Here is a 19,104-nt window from a genome sequence, read left to right on the forward strand (position 1 = left end):
ACTTGATGATTGATTTGATTTTGATTTGGTAGTTGTTGGCGCATCGGCTTCTGTGGCCATATTGCACCTCCCAAGGTTTTTGCAGTACTTTGATCCAAGCCCGAGGCGGGAATCGAACCCGCGACCTTTGGGTTGCCGGGCAGGTACTTTACCCACTCGGCTAGTCATACTTGATGACTTAGCCACTTCTTAACCCAATGGTAGTGGCAGGTAACCTGACAAGTGACACCTGGAAATAGCTTTCTTATATTAGCCATTATTAAATTGATTAAAAATTTGTGATCCTAAAATTTTTTCTACCTTCGTAAATATAGTCAAACTACTTTCTGAAATGATTTTATTATGGTTTTTATACAGAAATTGCATGCAAGGAGCTGTCGAGTTACCAGCCACCATCTTTGCAACTATTTGGTTTTTTGTGAAATAGTAGCATGGTATCAGATAAGCACCAACACTATGTTTGTTTAAAGTTTCGGGTTACTTGTTTTTCACCTCCCAATAGACATTCTTATCCTAGTTGTTTTTGAAAGATTTATTGTTTTCACAGAGTAAAGATAATTATATGAATCTCAATGCTCTCTCTAGATGGCTGATACACTGTAGGAAGCAAGATACATAGTTTCAAATTTTACATGCTGTGAAGCATGCCAAATTTGAAATAAATGTTGTAATATATTTTCTTCCTGAGAGATGGAAGAAATTAATAGTATTAAATATATGTTTTTAATTTTTTTAATAATATTTATAAATATAATAAGTGGAAATATATGCACAAGTGCATGTTTCAAATTTCAAATTTTGAAACATGCACTTGTTCTCCAATTTACAGTTTAAAAGACTTAAGTCTTTTAAACTGTAAATTGGAGAACAAGAGACTAATGTTTCTATTTTATGTCTAAAACATTCTTTTATTAGTTTCAGAAAAATTAATTATTTTTATTTTTTTTTGAAAATAACAGGTGAAAAACACAGTATATTATTATAATTTTTTATTAAAACTTAAGTACAAACAGTGAGTACTGCAATCCATTTAAACTTGAAATCTACTATTTAAACAAAATTCAGAAACCTAAAAACACTTTCAAAAATTAAAGAGAAAGTTTGGCACCTGTGAAGTGATCAGCCACTGCTTTTGCTACATTTTGTGCACCATTACCACCAGGTTAACCAAGAATGTAACTGTTTTCCCCCAATCTCTTCTGTCTTGTCTGTACACATTGTACTCACTATATTCCAATTCTGCATCCCTTATATCAGGGTAACATCCTGTTTCTGATATTCCTATATCAGCATTCGATGACCAAACCCATATTTTCAATTCATCAAATTTATTTAGTACACTCCTAGCATTAGTGTATAAGCAAGTACACTGCCCTTCTTTGCATCCTTAGAAACTTTTAACACAATAGTTAAAGCAAGCTTGTCCAAGGAAAATCTCCACAGGTCTTGCAATACCTTGCTCTACCCCACTTTTCAGGCAACTGTATATCCTGATAGAAGTAATTCCCCTCTGCTTACGACCACCATTGAACTATTGATTTCTGTATCATCTCCCTATCAACCTAGAAGTTTCCATCTAACAATGAATTGATAACATCAGAAAATATTTACACCCCTTCTATTCAAGTGTTGCTCTTTCTTTCTACAAGCACAGGCCATGCTGTGACAATCTACCTCATGAGCCTGGTACAATTTTTAATTTCACTGCATACTGCAACTTGATTAAGCTGTTTCAGGATTGCACGTCACTTTTTTATTTATATCCACAGTGCATTCTAAGATTAAATACTTGGTTGCATGTGCTTATAAAGAATCAATTTCACTGTAATGCAGTGGCAGATGCATATTTATTTTAAAAAGTTATTTAATAACTTGTATGTTAACGAAGTTAAATGGTAAATAAACAAACTTCGTCAGACTTTACGTGCTTCCTTTCCTTATAGTCTTATAACTGCTAATAGAGTAATAAATATAAGATTCGGTACAGAATTTTTACTTAACCCTATAAATAAATTAAATCTTTTCACAATAATTCTCTAATTCTAGAAACGCTATGAAGATTGGATGCACTTACCTGATCATAGTTACTATCCTTTTCAGAATCTGAGACTGATTTCGCTAAAACTGCATTACTTTCCTTAAACGGAGTTTTGGATGTGGTTCCAAAGCATCTTAAACATTGGTGTGGTAAACGTTTCAGATAAAAATATTTAATTCGAGTTACAGAATAAAACATATTTCCAATATGTGAAATAAGATACAACATTCGACAGATGCAAGTCTCCGAATCGATATTATCTGCGATGAGCAAACCGAGCTGAGCACTGGATCAGTAGTTAACTGACATTTTCAGATAAAAACAAATTGAACTTTTAGGCTTCTGATTAATTATGTTATGCAATAATTCTCATAAAAATCATACGGTATTGAAAATTGCAAGCAAACGCAACTTTTCCATAAGAAAATTATATCATACATGCATCATTCATTGCACCACTACACTAGCATCTTTCTGAGGGCGACGACATCTGTGGGCAATGCACTTGGCTTACAATAAACAGATCGATATGACGTTAAATCTCAAGAAAAGTTTATTTTCAGTAATTTTGATTTTAAAATTGGTTTCAAAAATCAAAAGTGATTTTGATATTTTAAATTAAAATCACTGAAAAGAAACTTCTTAATTTTTTTTTTTATAATGAAACACTTCTTATAAAAGCCGACCAAAGACTCAATTTGTATTGTACATATCCCAGGGACTCTTCTGTTTCTTGATGATTCCTTTCTACCTCTCTGTCTCTCTCTCAGATTAACTCGGGAATTTTTTTTTTTTTTTTTTTGGCTGATGCAGCATAAGCCTCAGCTTCCTTGCATCATATGGCTAATAATAATAATAATAATAAATGTTCTGTGAAATTTCATTATTTTTTCCCCATCTTTCAAATCATTATTAGAACAGTTTAGGATGGGAGCTAATTAGTGGCATGTCATCACTAGGTCCCACATCACCCCTCAGTTCTTTTCCACACCAGAGTAGAAAAGGCCTGAGTTCAAATTCCGTCAATGACGCGGAGAATTTTTATGGATTTTTTTCACAACGTGGCTGAGTTAGTCGGTACCGTAAGAGGCTAGTATAGTTTTTCGTCCAGGAATTCAACCACAGAATATAACAATTTACAGAATTATTATTATACGCTCCACAATAATACTGGAACATAGTCGTCCAAGGTGTTTGCCGATTGGTCTAATAACAAGATAGCATCACGCGAACGGTGCTCCTGTGATTTGCAATAGCTTATTGATCGAGAGGCCAACCGAGGATGAGAAGAGTTGTACAGGGTAAAAAAAAAATCAAATTATTATTTTAGGGTTACCCATAATTAAATACATTAACCCGTATTTGTGTCTGTAAATTGCGTATGTTCTATGGTTGATTGGCCTGTTTTGCTGGACGAAAAAACCCCAGTTACTGAGGAGGAAAACCTTGCTATCTACGCCTGAGACCAACTAACTCAGCCACGGAGTGAAAAAAGCCCATTAAAGTTCCTCGCGTCATCGACGGGATGTACAGGGTAAAAGAAAAGTTAGTCAGTCAATAATAACTCATCACAACAGGGGTAATCAAAGAAACATTTCAGAACACGTCACAAATGCTGTGTCGCGGCTGACCCAGCCAGGTTCTACTCTTGTCAACGACAAAAAAGACGGCACGGTTACAAAAAAAAAAAAAAAAATCAAATTATTATTTCAGGGTTGCCCGTAATTAAATACATTAACCCGTATTTGTGTCTGTAAATTGCGTATGTTCTATGGTCGATTTGCCTGTTTTGCTGGACAAAAAAACCCCAGTTATTGGGGAGAAAAACCTTGCTATCTACGCCTGAGACCGACTAACTCAACCACGGAGTGAAAAAAGCCCATTAAAGTTCCTCGCGTCATCGTCGGGATTCGAACCCAGACCTTTTCCACCCGGTGTGGGGAGGACGGTGACGATACCACTGTGCTACCCGCGCAGACATGGCATGGTTACAGGAGGCTTAGGGACACAAGCAATCATTAGTAGAGTATTGGAAAAACGTTGCCTGCTCTGAGAATCCTGGTTCCCGTTGTTTTCATGCTGATGAAAGGAGAGCAGGGCTGTGCAAAGGTATTTCGGGGCCCGGACGCAAAAGGGCCTGGTTTATTTATGTTGAGACTTTGATGGCGCCCTCGATTGGGGTCCCCTAGATGGGGGCTCGATGCGACGCATCCAAGAAAAGAGCATAAATAGTCATTGTATACCTGTTCTGCCAGGTGAAAAATGTAGATATGTACCCATATACTTTTTAAATCTCTGACCTCCACAGAGCACTGTATTTCACAAACAATGCATACACCACAGAGATGGGGGAAACCCCTGGTGCCGTTAGACACTAAATACTTTACACTTTTACCTAAATATCATTGCTGACCAGGTACACCCTTTCATGTGAACGGTCTTCCCTTCTGGCGGTGCCGTTTTTCAGCAGGATAATGCGCCATGCCACACCGCCCGGATTGTTCGAGACGGTTCTCAGAACATGAGGAAGACTTCCAGGTATTGCCCTGGCCTCAAAATTCCCCAGACATCAATCCCATCGAGCATCTGTGGTTTGTGTTGGAACAGCAACTCCGATCTACGGCGTCTCCAACCACGGACCTTACAGGAGTTAAAGGATCTGCTGGTTACGTGTTTGCACCAGATACCACAAGACACATTTAGAAATCTTGTAGTGCTAAATGAAACAGATTTATTCTAAGCTCTTCCAGCATTGGCAAAGATCTTGGGAGCAAACAACCAAAGGTGAAACAACTAAAAAATTTCTTCCACAAGTTATGATAACTGCACCAAAACTTCCTCCATGGTACTCACCAGGCCTTCACGTCTCGTTCTTCCTCACTGGTCATGGATCGTTTCAGGCCAAGCTGCATGCCCTGGGTCTCACCGATTCTCCTCTCTGCACATGCGGCGACAATGAAGACTGGATTCACCTCATGTATAATTGCCCTCTTTATGATTTACTCAGAAGTCTCCTAATTACCAGTACTGGAAATATACCCAGTGGGCAGGAACATCTCTACATAATTGACGAAACCAACTACAAAGCCTTCACTACTTTTGCCCAGACTGTATTTGAAATGCGTCAAATTCACCTACAGCAAACTGTTCAACGCACCCCCATCTCATAATGAACCCAAAACTCAATTCACAGAACATATCCTGAATGGAATCAAAGAAAACACAAACAGGATATTGATCTTTATCCTGACCTAACAGGAATCTCTCGACGTTCACAAAGGAAGTTATCTGACAAACCCACGAACCCAAAAAGGACTTTTCTACAATAGACACAAGAACTCCGAGCAATCCTCGAGCTTCATGAATCCATGTGCCTCCTCTCATCCCCTAAGAGAAGGTTATCCAAGTCCTCTACCCAGTGTGAGACACTGCTCATTGCCCACAAGTCACCCTTGGATGAAGAAGATTTAATTGCTGACACTGGGCCCCTTGCCCAATGTGGCACCCACTCACTTGCCGGCACCTCCTCTCTTCAAGGTGTAGGACAATATCTGATTTTCCTACTTGTGTAGGAACTCATATAAATACTCCTCTGGGAGTGGGACTGGCATTTGACATCAAATGCAGGGTCATGCTATTAGGCAATCTGACTTTGTGGGTCACTTGACCTCACAATCTTTTCTCTTCTTCTTCAGGTAGGGTGGGCTTCCCCCTTTGGGGGAGCCCACCCTCCTAGCCCTCTTTCTTCTGCTTACCTTCTTTCTTCACCTCAATCTCTCACCCCTTCTCCTATTTCAAAAAGAAAGAGAAGGAGAAAATTTTTTTTTTTATTATTATTATTATTATTTAGTATTATTATTATTATTTTATTATTATTATTATTTTTTTTATTTTATATATTATTATTTTTTATTATTATTATTTTTTATTTTTATTTTTTTATTATTATTATTTTTTTATTTTATATATTATTATTTTTTTTATTTGTTTATTTTTTATTATTTTTTTTATTTGTTTTTTTGTTATTATTATTTTTTTTATTTTATTTTATTATTATTATATTTTTTTATATTTTATTTATTTATTTTTTTTTTTTTTGGCTCTCCCTGGGAAGCTCAGGCTAACCCCAGGGTCGGCCAGCCAGAGTTCTTTTTCCACATACCTGGTCCGGCTTCCAGTGCCAGTGACGGTAACCAGCGGTCTGTGGTGTTCCACGGACCCTAGGCTAAGCAGCCAGATGAACAACATAACCCACACTAAGCAAACATGAACATACACTAACATATGCTATCTGGTCTTGACAGTACTGTACTGTCTTACTTCACAAGAGATTCAAATGCAGAGTTGTGCGAAAGCACCGGTGCCGCTGGTCAAAAAACACTATGTCACTATATCACTATGTAGTGCCCGTGCCTCGCCGGGTACAAGCTATTTTGGCTGCACGTCGAGGACCACCATTATATTAGGTAGGTGGTCATACTGTTTTGGCTCATCGGTGTATATCCCATTTAACAAATGCATTTCAAACATTTCTGCAGCGCAAAACGCGTTATTTGCAAAATTCACAAGCGATGCAGTTTTTTGTTCATCACTATACTTTCAGATAACGCATCCCCGCCGTAACTATAGTGCCCCTTTTCTGAATGGGTTCTTTCAACAAGATATAGTGCCATATTACAATGCCTCTGTAGCACTGGCTACATGAACACGGGAATGAATATAACCTGTTGTGGTAGCCTCCACAGTCGCAACATATCAATCGAATAGAGTAGCACATATGAAATGAGGCGACACGAGCCCTTAGGATGCCACTTAAATAGAGATCACAACCTTTCAGGTTGCAAAAACTGCAAGTTGCAATTGATTCAACGCGAATTCTCCTGTGACACGCATTTCACATAACTATGAGTCCATGCGATGATGAATCCAGGAAGTCTTAATGGCTATATGAGAACCTAAGTGATTATATAGTGTAAAAAGGCAAATATTTTCATTTTTTTAGCCCTTTTACTTGCTTTCAAGAAGTAATTTCGCCTCATAGTACCGAATACTTTTTTCAGTGACCTGTACAACTAAAGGATATAGCGATAACGTCATTTCGACGGAGCTTACAAACTTTTACTTTCGTTTTCAATCACCCCAGGGGTGCGGTCGCCGTAATAGGACACCATAGTGATGTCTCCTGTTCTCCTGTGAGCGGACAAGAGCGTCGATCACGCAAGATCCTAAGAACAGAGTAGATTGATATATGAGTAGAAATTAGCAGGACAAGACACAGCATGTCTTGTGTAACGAGACCTTTATAAACATATTAGCTTCGACACTCCGTGGATGGTACAAATCCATTTAATCCCCCCCCCCACACACATAGTTGACTCGTGAGAACAAAACAATTCTTAGGGAGCTCAGAGAGGGGATGCGGTGGTATATATATATATATATATTGGACAGGGGAAAGAATAGGAGGAAGTTCATGAGTGAAACATGACAGGAAGAAATTACTAGGAAAAGATAATAATTACTAGGAAAAGATGAGAAAAGAACCATATTGATGTCTGATACAGATTCCCCCCCCCCCCACCGAGGCGGTGCAGAATAGTTTCGGGTAAGTGAACCCTTATTGTTTAATAACAAACTGTATTAAATTACCCAAAAGCCGAACCTACCATCTGCATACGTTTTAATGCATTTATAAGACATCGCTCCTCATATATATATAAATATACCCCGACAATTGTATTATTTTCTTAGTATTCAGTTTTAATAGAGAATGCGACTTATTAATTTAATTGTCAAATACTAATTATACTATTAAGTTAATATAATTCCCTGTTCTAGTATTTGAACAGTGTTATGTTATGACGAACACAAATTATTTTGTTCTTGCTAGAGAAATAATGTAAAAGCCACATGAAGAATATTACAAAATTATAATATTGCTAAAGCAAGATACTGCTTGTATCCAGTTAGTTTACTTAACAATCACATGCCATTTAATTCAAACTATGTACCAGTTCTATCGTGCTCATCTGTATACTTATATGTTTAATAAACCTTGTTTTTTTTGTTACTATTTTGCGTCCTGACCATTCCTTCTAGTTACATGCAATTCACTGAACAAACTTGTAGAAGAAACATTAAATGCGGGGCTCAAAGGCCAATACACAAAAAACCTTTGAGTTTGAACACAACGCGTCTAGATGTTGCAATTTGCTCTTTACTTCTCAGAGTAGATTTAGAACAATAGATTTTTGTCCTAATTTAACTGCTAGAAGATCATTCGAAACCCAGGGTTCTCTGGATTCACATAGTATTGTGCGGTCTTGCTGGAAACCGAGTGATTCACGAGTACATTGATAGGCAAGCGCATAATATACGGAAAACTCTGTGGAACAACAGTGTCCCGCCTTCTTGTGGCAATGACGGATACCATTAAGCAGCTGTTCACATGATTGCTCCTTCCTGATATCTAGTTAGTCAGAAACAGTATTTTCAACATAACGATACGTACTTCTTAAATACACAATAACACTAAATCTAGCCTTTTTATAGTGTTCTCTGTTAGCACAGTTTTGTTCCTAGGCGAAGTTCAACTAAAGTTCAGGGACTACCCTATCCAAGACACACATACATATATATTTATACCAGCATGTCCTTTTGGCACAAATTCTCCATAGTAGATTGGTTATAATCTCCTTTCCCTATTGGAAATTCAATGTTTTCGTTCAGCTATCGTGGCTGGTTGGTTGTAGCATGTGTTCGGACTGGTTGGAAAAATTGGGGGAGAATGACCATAGGTTGCTTTAAGTGGAGTGTACAGAAAATGGTAGGAGGTGGTTTATTAAGATCGTCAATACAAACGTTACAAGAAAAGTAGGCTGCTATTAGGTCAGCTTTGTTTTTAGCTTAGGTAGTAAATTTCTATGTAACTTAAAAAATATAAAAACGTACTGGTGTTTGGCGCACTGGGATTTTTAATGAGACAAATAAATTGTTCGTGCAGCTCTTGTTTTTATGATTAATAGACCTCGTAGACTATGGATGTCGATCTCGTGGACAGCAGAGTTGGTATAATCAGCATCCTCCTCATCCCGATGGAAAGGACTTGAGTTCGAATTCCGTCAATGACGCCAGGAATTTTCCACAACGTGACTAAAGTCAGTCAGTCGAGGTCTCAGAAGAGGGCATCATGTTTTTCCTCCGGAAAACTCGATTTTTTTGTCCAGCAAACATCGAATCGACCACAGAATCCACGAAATTTACAGGCATTTTGTATACGACGTATTGGGCTTAAATCTCTGATGCATCTAAAACTCTGTAACAACAATAACAACAACTGGAAGTGTCATCTTTAATAAACACTCAAAAAAGATATATTTAAATTACACAATAATCAGTTGCATCGCTATAACGAAGAGAAATAGAGCTGAAAAAATAATTGATGTTTGTTTTTATTAAAAAAAAAAAAAAAATTGGTGATTTCTGGGATTCTTTGTTTTTTTAACCGTTGTTTAGCCAATTCATAATAACGAGTTGGCAACTGTGGATATATCATGCAAAACTGTGTTTGAGAGTTTTCTGTCGGCAATGGGTTAAGCAACGTTAATGTTTGTATGGCGTGGTTTGCTATCCAAGATGCATTTTTAGGAAAATAATGTCTGTTACCAAGTGATTTTTTGTTCCTGATATACGATTATTAGGAAATGGTGCGAGTGGCTTGTCTTTTAGCCACAAGTGTATATTTTTTGATCGAAGAACATTTGGCATCTCAGGCTCTCTCTGTATATAATAATGTAATACTAAGTTGACATAATAGTTTGCACTTGTTGAAACAGCTATTATAGGTAGGAAATAATGTTTTTGTACCGATGTGGAAATCAAAGCTCATTTTCTAATAAATGAAATTAAAAAAAATTGAAAGTGACAATTGCGTTATTGTGTATCGTATTTCAGATGATTGTTGCTTGCAGCGTCGTATTTATGAATTGGCGCCTAAACCCTTACACGATCAATTACAGAGGACAGTAAAAAAAAATCCGGTAATAATGCTTGAAACACTAATTTTTATTTAAAAAAAAAATTGGCAGCTGTTTTGGCCAGACAATTGCTGACATGACGGATTACCAAATGTAATTTGATTGTCATAGAATCTGAACCTGGAGTAATCGTAGCCTTAGCTAATTGTTTTATGAATTTGGGCAGGTTGCTTTAATATTTATATTTATTTGAATTACATTACGAAATAGTTATCTAACCCATGCAGCAGTACCAAGTAACATTACTGCTGTATTTGTGGTAGCAAAACTACAAATTCTAGTGCTCCCATGTTCTTAACAATCTGGCCAAAGCAGCTGTAAAACCCTATGGGTACCCATGATGGCAGTATGAGCGTTTTGCCCCAGCATAGATAATATAAGGATGCAATGTTACATTCCAGTATTATCTATAGGCCTGTCACCAAGTTAAACTCCTACACTACCCACTTAATATATTGAAGTAACCTTGCATCCCAATATTAAGCACAGTTAAGATATGAATAGGAGACAAATACACTGCTTGACTTAGTGTCATTGTAAACAATCTTGGGAAGTCTACATTATTAATAGACAGATAGGTTAACTTTAAAGTTAACCTATCTGTCTATTTATATGTATATTTTCCTTTATATACATATAAAGGAAAAAAAAAACTACATATCCACAGATCTGAGTTTTCTTTTAAAAATAAGAGGTTGTGGTACAGATAGTTTTCATTCATAATGGTTTTAAAATGAATAATTTCAAGCACTTGTACAAAAATGAAATGGTATTAAAGAAATGTGAATATGTAATGGATACTAGAAAATTGAATTAGAAACAAGGCTTCGGATCATGTTTAATTAGTATTCTTTATGTGAGTTAAATCTTCAAATAAAAAATTAATGCAGTCTTAATTGTAATGAAAGAGCTATCCCCCTATTTATACCTTATTTAATTTCCCATTTAACATATTCACGTAAACGGTACAAAAGGAGTCATTCTGTGCCACTTACCAGGGCTATGCAAAGGGGGGGGGGGACACTGAATGCAAAGCACCTGGGTGCTGACACAGAAAAGGATACCAAAGCATTTGTTAATGGGTTTTATCATAGTTATCACAAAAAAACGATAACTCTGACCTGTGTCATGTATACAAAATAGTAACTAGGACCTGCCACATTCTCAGCATGTATTAGAGAGTAAAATTGATTTAGTATTACTGTTACCACGGGCGAAAAGGTGCAAGGAAACCATGCTTTTACGATACTGTTCCACTCCCCCATTCAAAAAATTCTTATATTTACTTCTGCTATTACAGACTCTTCCCATTCTGAGGCATTAACCCATTAACCAAACAAACTTTCTGAGGTTCACACTTATTAGTTTTTCCCAATACAGTAGTTTTATTTATAGTCTCTCTTTCTCTCATTTTAATATGGAATCCCCCATCAATGCCTTATACATTTCAACCCCCCCCACCAAGATGCCTGGTTTATAGGCTCTGCAACTTGTATCTTTGTAGATATAGCCACATCTTTTCTAGATGTGGCCACAAGATCCAAACAGTATTCCAAATAGTTTCACCTTTGATTTCCATGACAAATCGTTAACTTTCTCCTTAGGTGCAATGGAGGTGGAGGTTGTTGATTGTCTTATCAATCATTGATAAGACACCATGCAACTTCTTGTCTACCTGTTTTTACTGATTTTATCCAAACACCCAAGTCTCTGTTGGTTTGTTATTTTTAAAACATAGACTTACGTTTGTCAGCTTTAAAATATAACTGCCATTTTTCTTATCATCCATCAACCCTGTTCAAATCATTCTGAAAATCAGCCATTAACCTCCCTCTGCTGACCTTCAAATTTCAATACCATACCCTTTATTCACTCATTGATATCATTTGAAAAGTCAGAAACTCAAGAGACCACTTATAGTTTGCAGATGATACAAAGGTTGGCAGGGTTGTTAATAATAGTAATGACAGTATGCTGCTGCAACAGGATCTGGAAAAGTTGGGTAGATGGACTGAGAAGTGGCAACTAAAGTTTAACATTGACAAATGCAAAGTACTGCATATTGGGTAGCAGTAACCCCAGAGAAATGTACCAACTATATGGTGTTACACTTAGGGTAGTAGAGAATGAAAGAGACCTGGGGATAATTGTGCAGTCAGATATGAAGTTTTCTGAGCAGTACAGACAGGCTGCCAGAGTAGGTCATGGGGTCTTGTCAATGATATACAGGAATTTTGTGAGCAGGGATAAGGAGGTTATTATCCCCTTGTATAAGGCAATGCAGTCTCAACCGTACTGCATACGTGTCTGGAAGCCTCATTTTAGGAAGGATGTAGAGTGAGTTAGGATGTAGAGAGAGAGCTAGAATGAGTACAGAGAAAGGCAACAAGAGTAGTGAAGGGAACAAAGGGGTGCTCTTATGAAGAAAGGTTCTGCAAATTCCAGCTTCTGGAGACTAGGCACCTATGAGGCAATCTGATTGAGGTGTATAAGGCCTTGAGTGGATTGAGTAGGCTCAATGCTGATGGGATTCTTCTTCTTGCTCAGATTACAAACCTGAGGGCATAGTTTCAAACTGAGGAAAGACAGTTGTAGAATAGATGTGTGGTAGTTTGCCTTTAGCCAGCGGGTAGTTGATTGCTGGAACAAACTTACATCTGTTGTTGTGGAAGTTGATAGCTTAAATAAATTCAAGGCAGAACTAGACAAACATGTGGAATGAATGGATCAATGAAATGGGAAGGGTTTTCTTTTTGGCTGATGCTGTATAAGCTTGCTTTCTTGCATCATGTGCCTCTACTAATGCTAATAACCATCAGTCACCCTGAAGAATGATCATTTATAACAACCATCTATCTTTTGTTCTTTACTCATCCCTCAATTTTTCTTGTGTCCTAATAGACTCCAGCTTGTACAGCTACCTCCCATGTGGGACATCAAATGCTTTGTTAAAACCTGAAGTATATAATGTTAAAATTATTCCTAGCACCCAACTTTTGTATGACCATTTAACTTTAGTTTATCAGGTTGGTCAAGCAAAAGTTTTCCTTTTTTTATATTGTGCCCTTGCATATAGATTTCATTACCTTTCCCATCACTAAGCACTGATTGGTCTCTACCTGTCTTCTCCTTCCCCTTTGTACATTGGTGTAGAAAGGGGAAGCTAAGGAGGAGAAACCTGTAAGCTGTGTTCAGCCTATCATTCACATTGTGCAGCCAGTGGCGAAGTAGACAGTTATCAATGGTTATGCAACAGAGTTTAAAACTAATGTGTCACAAAATGTAGTTTCACACTGACTTTTGAAAATATCTGTTTTTAATAATATTCAAATTTTCTATATTGCTTTCTCATGTTTTATGGCTTCCTCAGAGTTTAGCAATACAGTAGGATCCCACTAATATGGTGGGTTAGGTTCCAAAACCCCACCAAAAGGCAAAAATCACCAAACATTGGACCGCAGCTTTTTTTCACTTGCGAATGCATATAAAAGCTTAATAATATGCTTAAACTATTATATGCTGTAAACAGACTGAATCACAGACAATAAATTGGCACCTGATGCCCTTCTTGGACTCAGCTGCTGAGCGTGCCATACCAAAAAAGCGGAACAAGTGCCGAACATAATGAATATTATATAATTGAAACCGCTGTATTAGCAAAATGCCAAAAAGCAGGGCCCTATTGTATTATTATAACCATATAATAGGAATGTTATAATCATTATGTAAATATAATAATTGATGGATTTTCATATTTAATCATTAAATGTTAAAAAATAAAAAAAACTGTAAATTCTAATAGGTAACAAAAATTAAAATTCTGTTTTGAAAAATGCATAATTAGTAGTAAGGAACTGGTCCTACAGGTTGCAACCTTTGGCATTCTATCTGTTTTGGCCCCTAGCCAATAAAAGTTAGATGCCCCTACCTTTGTTAAACTGAGGGCGGCCAACCGGGCTAGCCGGATGGGTAAAGTGCCTGCCTGGCAACCCAAAGGTCGCGGGTTTGAATCCCGCCTCGGGCTTGGATCAGAGTACTGCAAAAACCTTGGGAGGTGCATTATGGCCACAGAAGCCGATGCACCAATAACTAACTAAAACAAAAAAAAAAAACTGAGGGATATTCCCCTTGGGAATATCCCTCAGTTCAACAATGACCTAACAATTAATTGTTTGACACATCCTTTGCAGCTTCTTTTCAGCACTACCAGGAAATACTGTTCATGTAAGAAAAGAAAAGCAAATATGTTTTTTAACAAGATTATGTGAGAACTGGTAAATTATTAAAAATAAATACAGTACACAATGAATAATAAAATTTAATGCATTAACATTTCAGAAATTACAGCAAAAATTTCCATTGTTATTCTGAAGAATATTAAAGATCTTTGAATTTAATTGACTTTTTCAAAAATATTTTATTGCTAAATTAAAGATATTAATAAAGGAAAGGGAACAGTCAGATTTTAAAAAGTAAATAACTTATATTAATAATAATACCGTTTGATATAATTCTTGAATTGTTTAATTTGATCATATATTAACAACACTTTCCATTAGAATAAATTACTTTAGAAAATTTCATGGTAGATAATATTTGGTTGAGACCAGTGGTTCCCAAATTAGGTGATGCTCCCCCTGGGAGAGACAGTGGGATTACCTAGGAGATGCTAAGAAGCAAGGAGCAGCAGGGATGGCTGAAGGAGATGGACCTCTCCAAGTACATTGATCGCTTATTTATGATTGATAGAGTCTAGGACAAAACACCTACCACAAAACCACAAAACACCAGGCTAGAGTTTAGGACAAAACACCTTCCTTGCTTTGTATTTAAAGTTTTACTGCCTTCAAAGCTATTTTCTTTGGTCACTTTGTTTGTATTTATGATTCAGAGTTGTTACAAGATAGGTAATTATTGGTATTGATTTTCTTATAAATTAGTTACTCTATGTCTATGACAGGTGAAGGTTTGGTAATCAGTTATACATAAATATTTTATGCTAATTTAAGTGTGGTCATCTGACTTCTCTCCAAACAAAGAAATCAACTCCAGATTACTAAATGTGGTGATTTAAAACAACTCCTAAGTGACTTTAAACCAGACATTGGGAAAACAGGTATCACTTCATGAAGCTCATACATCACATATTTATTTAACAGTGGAATAGTTATTAAATGTGGTATCTAAGACTTGCTAAATGACTATTAGACTGAAAAGCTGGTATCACTGGATCAAGTTCATCAATTTTGTTGAATTAATTAAACTAAAAAGTTTTAATTGGATTTTTTATAAATGTGCAATTAGTTGTTACTGTTTTGAGTTTTATTGTGTGATTGTCTTCCTTAGTAGGTCGTTAAACTGCTAGTCTGAATAATGCCTTTTATAGGGTACAAGACACTGTGGATGAGTTTATGGCACCAAGGGATTGTGGCCAAAAAAGTTTGAGAACCACTGGTCTAGACTTTTCTTGATGTCAGTTTGAGACTATCACATTGTGTGTTATCTTCAATTAAAACTTTGATACCCTTTCTTGAGATTGCTCTAGAATAAAAAATATAAAGTTGACCATAAACAAGCAATTTGTTTAGCAGATACTAACAAACTTGGTACACTCGCATTCTTATAGGATCTTCACCTGCCCATCCTAGTGGTCATTATTTACAGTAATTTACATAGTAATATGTTTACTCCATTGCTTTTGTATTGTGAGAAACTCTTCAGAAAAGAGTTTCTTAACCTACTGTTGTTGACATAGAATGTAACACTATAATGTGTTAAGAAGTTATAATGACAGAAAGCCATGGAAAAGATCCATGCAAAGGTTCAGAAGCTGGTAACCAAAATAAAATCAAGATTATGAAGTACATTTTAAAAAAAGAAAAGTAAATACACATAATACGAATATCCCTAATTTTAGGAAGGATATAGATCTGTTGGAATGGATGCAGAAAAAAGCAAAAGAGGCACAAAAGTACTATTACTGAGAAAGACACCAGTTCTGTAAATTGCAATCTGAAAACAAGGCACCTGTAAGTAGACCTAATTGAAGTGTTTTAAGGCTTTAAATGGATTGAGTAAGCTAAATGGTGGTGGCATCCTTACTATTCTCAGATGATGTACATAAATAGACATAAATTTACAGTGAAAATGAGTGGTTTTAGGATAGATTTGCAAAAAAATTTGCTTTCAGCCAGAGAACATAAATTGTTGGAACAAAATTTCAGTCTGGTGATGTGGAAGTGGATAGTTGGAATAAATTTAAGACAGGATTAGATAAATTATTAGAGGATGGAGTTATTAACTATTAAAGAGGTAAGATTTTTTTTTTTTTTTTTTTGACTGATGCTATATAAGCCTGCTTCTTTGCATCATTTGCCACTTCTAATACTTAGAAAATGGTGATCATAGGTTAAAAGCAGTGAATGCATTTAAAGCAAAACATGATAGATTTATGAAGGCATAAACCTAACCATAACCAAAATTGTCATAAAAAAGAATGTCTCACTGGAGACATTCCTTTTTATGACAATAATTCTTTTAATAATTCTTTTTTTATATAAAACATGATATTACAATGCTCAGATTCTTTATGACATAAGATTTTCTTATAGTAATATATCAAGAATATACTGTATATCACTTTTAATCAATACAAAGTGGACAGTATCTAATGAGAGAAAATTTATTTTCATTTTAGGTTTTCTTTAGTTTTGTTTTTTGGTGTCATGTGGAGAATTCAGTAAAGTTCAAAATAGAAAATTTTTTTTTTTTTTTTAATTTACTCCATACAATGGCTTCATCAGGTCACCAAGGATTAAAATGTAAAGACTTGCATGGATATCTGAAGACATTAAGTCCTGCTACACTGGATAAACTCTACACCCATCCAGCAACATGTCTTGCAGTATTCAGGTTAGTTATAAGCTATTAGAGACCTCTTCATAAGGTAATGTTTCAGAGGAAGTTTGCATTGTATATTTATTTTTATTTTCAACAATATCAGTTTTTACTGAAATTTCATAGTTAATCAAATAATCTTTTAACATGTCCCACTTTCAAAGGTTACAATTCATCTTAAAAATTAAATTTATTTCATTTATCAAGAAAATTGTTCTGAAGTTGCAAGTTATTTGTCCTCTTACTTTTATCCAGTTTTTCTCAAACGAAATTTATCTTGTAAATGATTTTCTAGCTGAAATACAATTCTCCTTTGAGGTTTGTATTTCATCTAGCAAACAAAAACCTTTTTAACTTTGTTATAATTTAAATGTTAGTGATCACATCCAGAATTCTCACACTACTGGTAGTATGGGGTCAGAACGTATAGTACATGCATAACTTAATACTTATTGATTTTCTCCTTGTTCTGCAATACTGTCTAATACTTAGTCACTTTCTGCTTTACAAACAATATGAGCTCTGTACATTTTTGATTACAGATTTTAATTGGAGATTTCATCTAATCCTTATGTATAACACTTAGATTTTTCTGTGTGCACATACATTATAATTGAGATACCTTTATGCTCTTTTACATATCTCTTACTGTAAGCTGCTGGCATCTTGTAATGACAAGTGTTATGTAGAAGGTTATGCATAGTATAGATCACTAATTTATTCATTAAAAATGTCATGTTCATGCAGCAGGAGTTATGAAGTATGTTGAAAAAGTATCTTGATTATGCTTGTTGTTCAAGGTTGAGACAACAGAGTACACTAACAAAGCATTACATGTTTAGCCATGTATCATCCTTATTTCCACACAATAAGCTATTCATTTGCTTATGGCAGCCTGTTGTTGTCAGCTGATAATGAAGAATGTTTTCACATCTATTTATATTTCAAAATGTCAGAGTGCACTGAACAATGTATGTTAAATTTTGCTTTAAATTTGAAAAAACACAAATGAAATATGTGAAACATCTTCTTGACTCTGCTTAAGGCCAAGCTCTAAAGGATGAAATCCTCTAGATAACACACATCTTCAGTAACTGTGCTTATCCAAATAAACTCATATTGAAAACAATAAAAAGCACAATAGAAAAATTCTCCAACAATATTCCTGATGAAGAATTAAGAAATTATTAATGAAGAAGAATAAAGAATTCATCACTATCCCTTATGCAACATGTATCAGTAAAGAAATAGCTAAAAAAAACATAAAATTTTTATCAGGTATACTAAAACCACAACAATAAAAGACATATTGAAAACCTCATCTTGATCTCCCCCATCTCCAAGACCTCACCACTAAAAACCATACATATTGGCTACAATGTAGAGATTTCCCTAAAGCTTACATAGGACAAAGCAAGAGAAAATTCATAAACAGAGTAAAAGAACACAAGAAAGATATTGAAAAGGGCAGTGTAACAAATTCAGACCCAGCTTTCCATACATGGGCATTTTCCAAAACATCAGTACTGGCCATGGATAGATACCATAACCATAGACTCTACAAAGGAGCCTTTTTAATAGGATCCATGAATAACATTAACTGCAACAAAGAAATTCAGATCGAAAACAGCCACATACATATACACATCTTTAACAATAGAGTCAACCCATATTAAAAATAAGTTTAAACTTCTTATCTGCAACCAACCCTCCAACCAAACAACCCCCACCCAAACTAACAAGAACACTACAACCTAGATCGATGTCTACCATCCACCCTAGAAAGATCTTAAGTGGTAAAGTTTTCCAACAATATTATTTAGATTATATAAATTAGTTTATTTATTTAATTTTGTCTTATTCTATTTTATTTTAATTTAAACAATTTTTATTTATATTTATTTATTTTTTAATATATTTCCTTAAATATGTATTGACATCTCCCATTACCCATTAAGCTGATACCTCCAGTAATGATACTCTCAGGGCACAAGTAAACCGTGGGATCAAGACTGTAAAGATAATCTTTTAGACTCTTGTCCACCAAACCAGCTGGTAATGAGATAAAGTAAACCTGTGTGTGTGTGTGTGTGTGTGTGTGTGTGTGTGTGTGTGTGTGTGTGTGTGTGTGTG

The 19,104-nt window shown here is 35.6% G+C and overlaps 2 protein-coding genes across 4 annotated transcripts in view; one reads left to right on the forward strand and one right to left on the reverse strand.

Moving 5' to 3' along the window:
- LOC150083876 (valine--tRNA ligase-like) overlaps positions 1-2,503 on the reverse strand; it is a 180,018-nt gene extending 177,515 nt beyond the window's left edge. For both annotated transcript variants that reach the window (XM_090374919.1, XM_090374918.1), the window contains exon 1: positions 2,075-2,503. In XM_090374919.1, coding sequence (XP_090231045.1) covers positions 2,075-2,266 — 192 coding nt within the window. In that variant the 5' untranslated portion in view covers positions 2,267-2,503. The remainder of the gene's footprint in view (positions 1-2,074) is intronic.
- Positions 2,504-9,936: 7,433 nt separating this feature from the next.
- mrn (general transcription factor IIH subunit 4 marionette) overlaps positions 9,937-19,104 on the forward strand; it is a 54,767-nt gene continuing 45,599 nt past the window's right edge. The window contains exons 1-2 of one of the 2 annotated variants that reach the window (XM_090374922.1): positions 9,937-9,958; positions 16,887-16,986. In XM_090374922.1, coding sequence (XP_090231048.1) covers positions 9,937-9,958; positions 16,887-16,986 — 122 coding nt within the window. Of the gene's footprint in view, positions 9,959-16,849; positions 16,987-19,104 lie in introns of those variants that run through there. The other variant, XM_090374920.1, reaches the window with a different exon arrangement.

The sequence above is a fragment of the Mastigoproctus giganteus genome, chromosome 6 (assembly GCF_048544385.1).
Source record: "Mastigoproctus giganteus isolate SK-2022 chromosome 6, ASM4854438v1, whole genome shotgun sequence".
NCBI classification, from domain to species: domain Eukaryota; kingdom Metazoa; phylum Arthropoda; class Arachnida; order Uropygi; family Thelyphonidae; genus Mastigoproctus; species Mastigoproctus giganteus.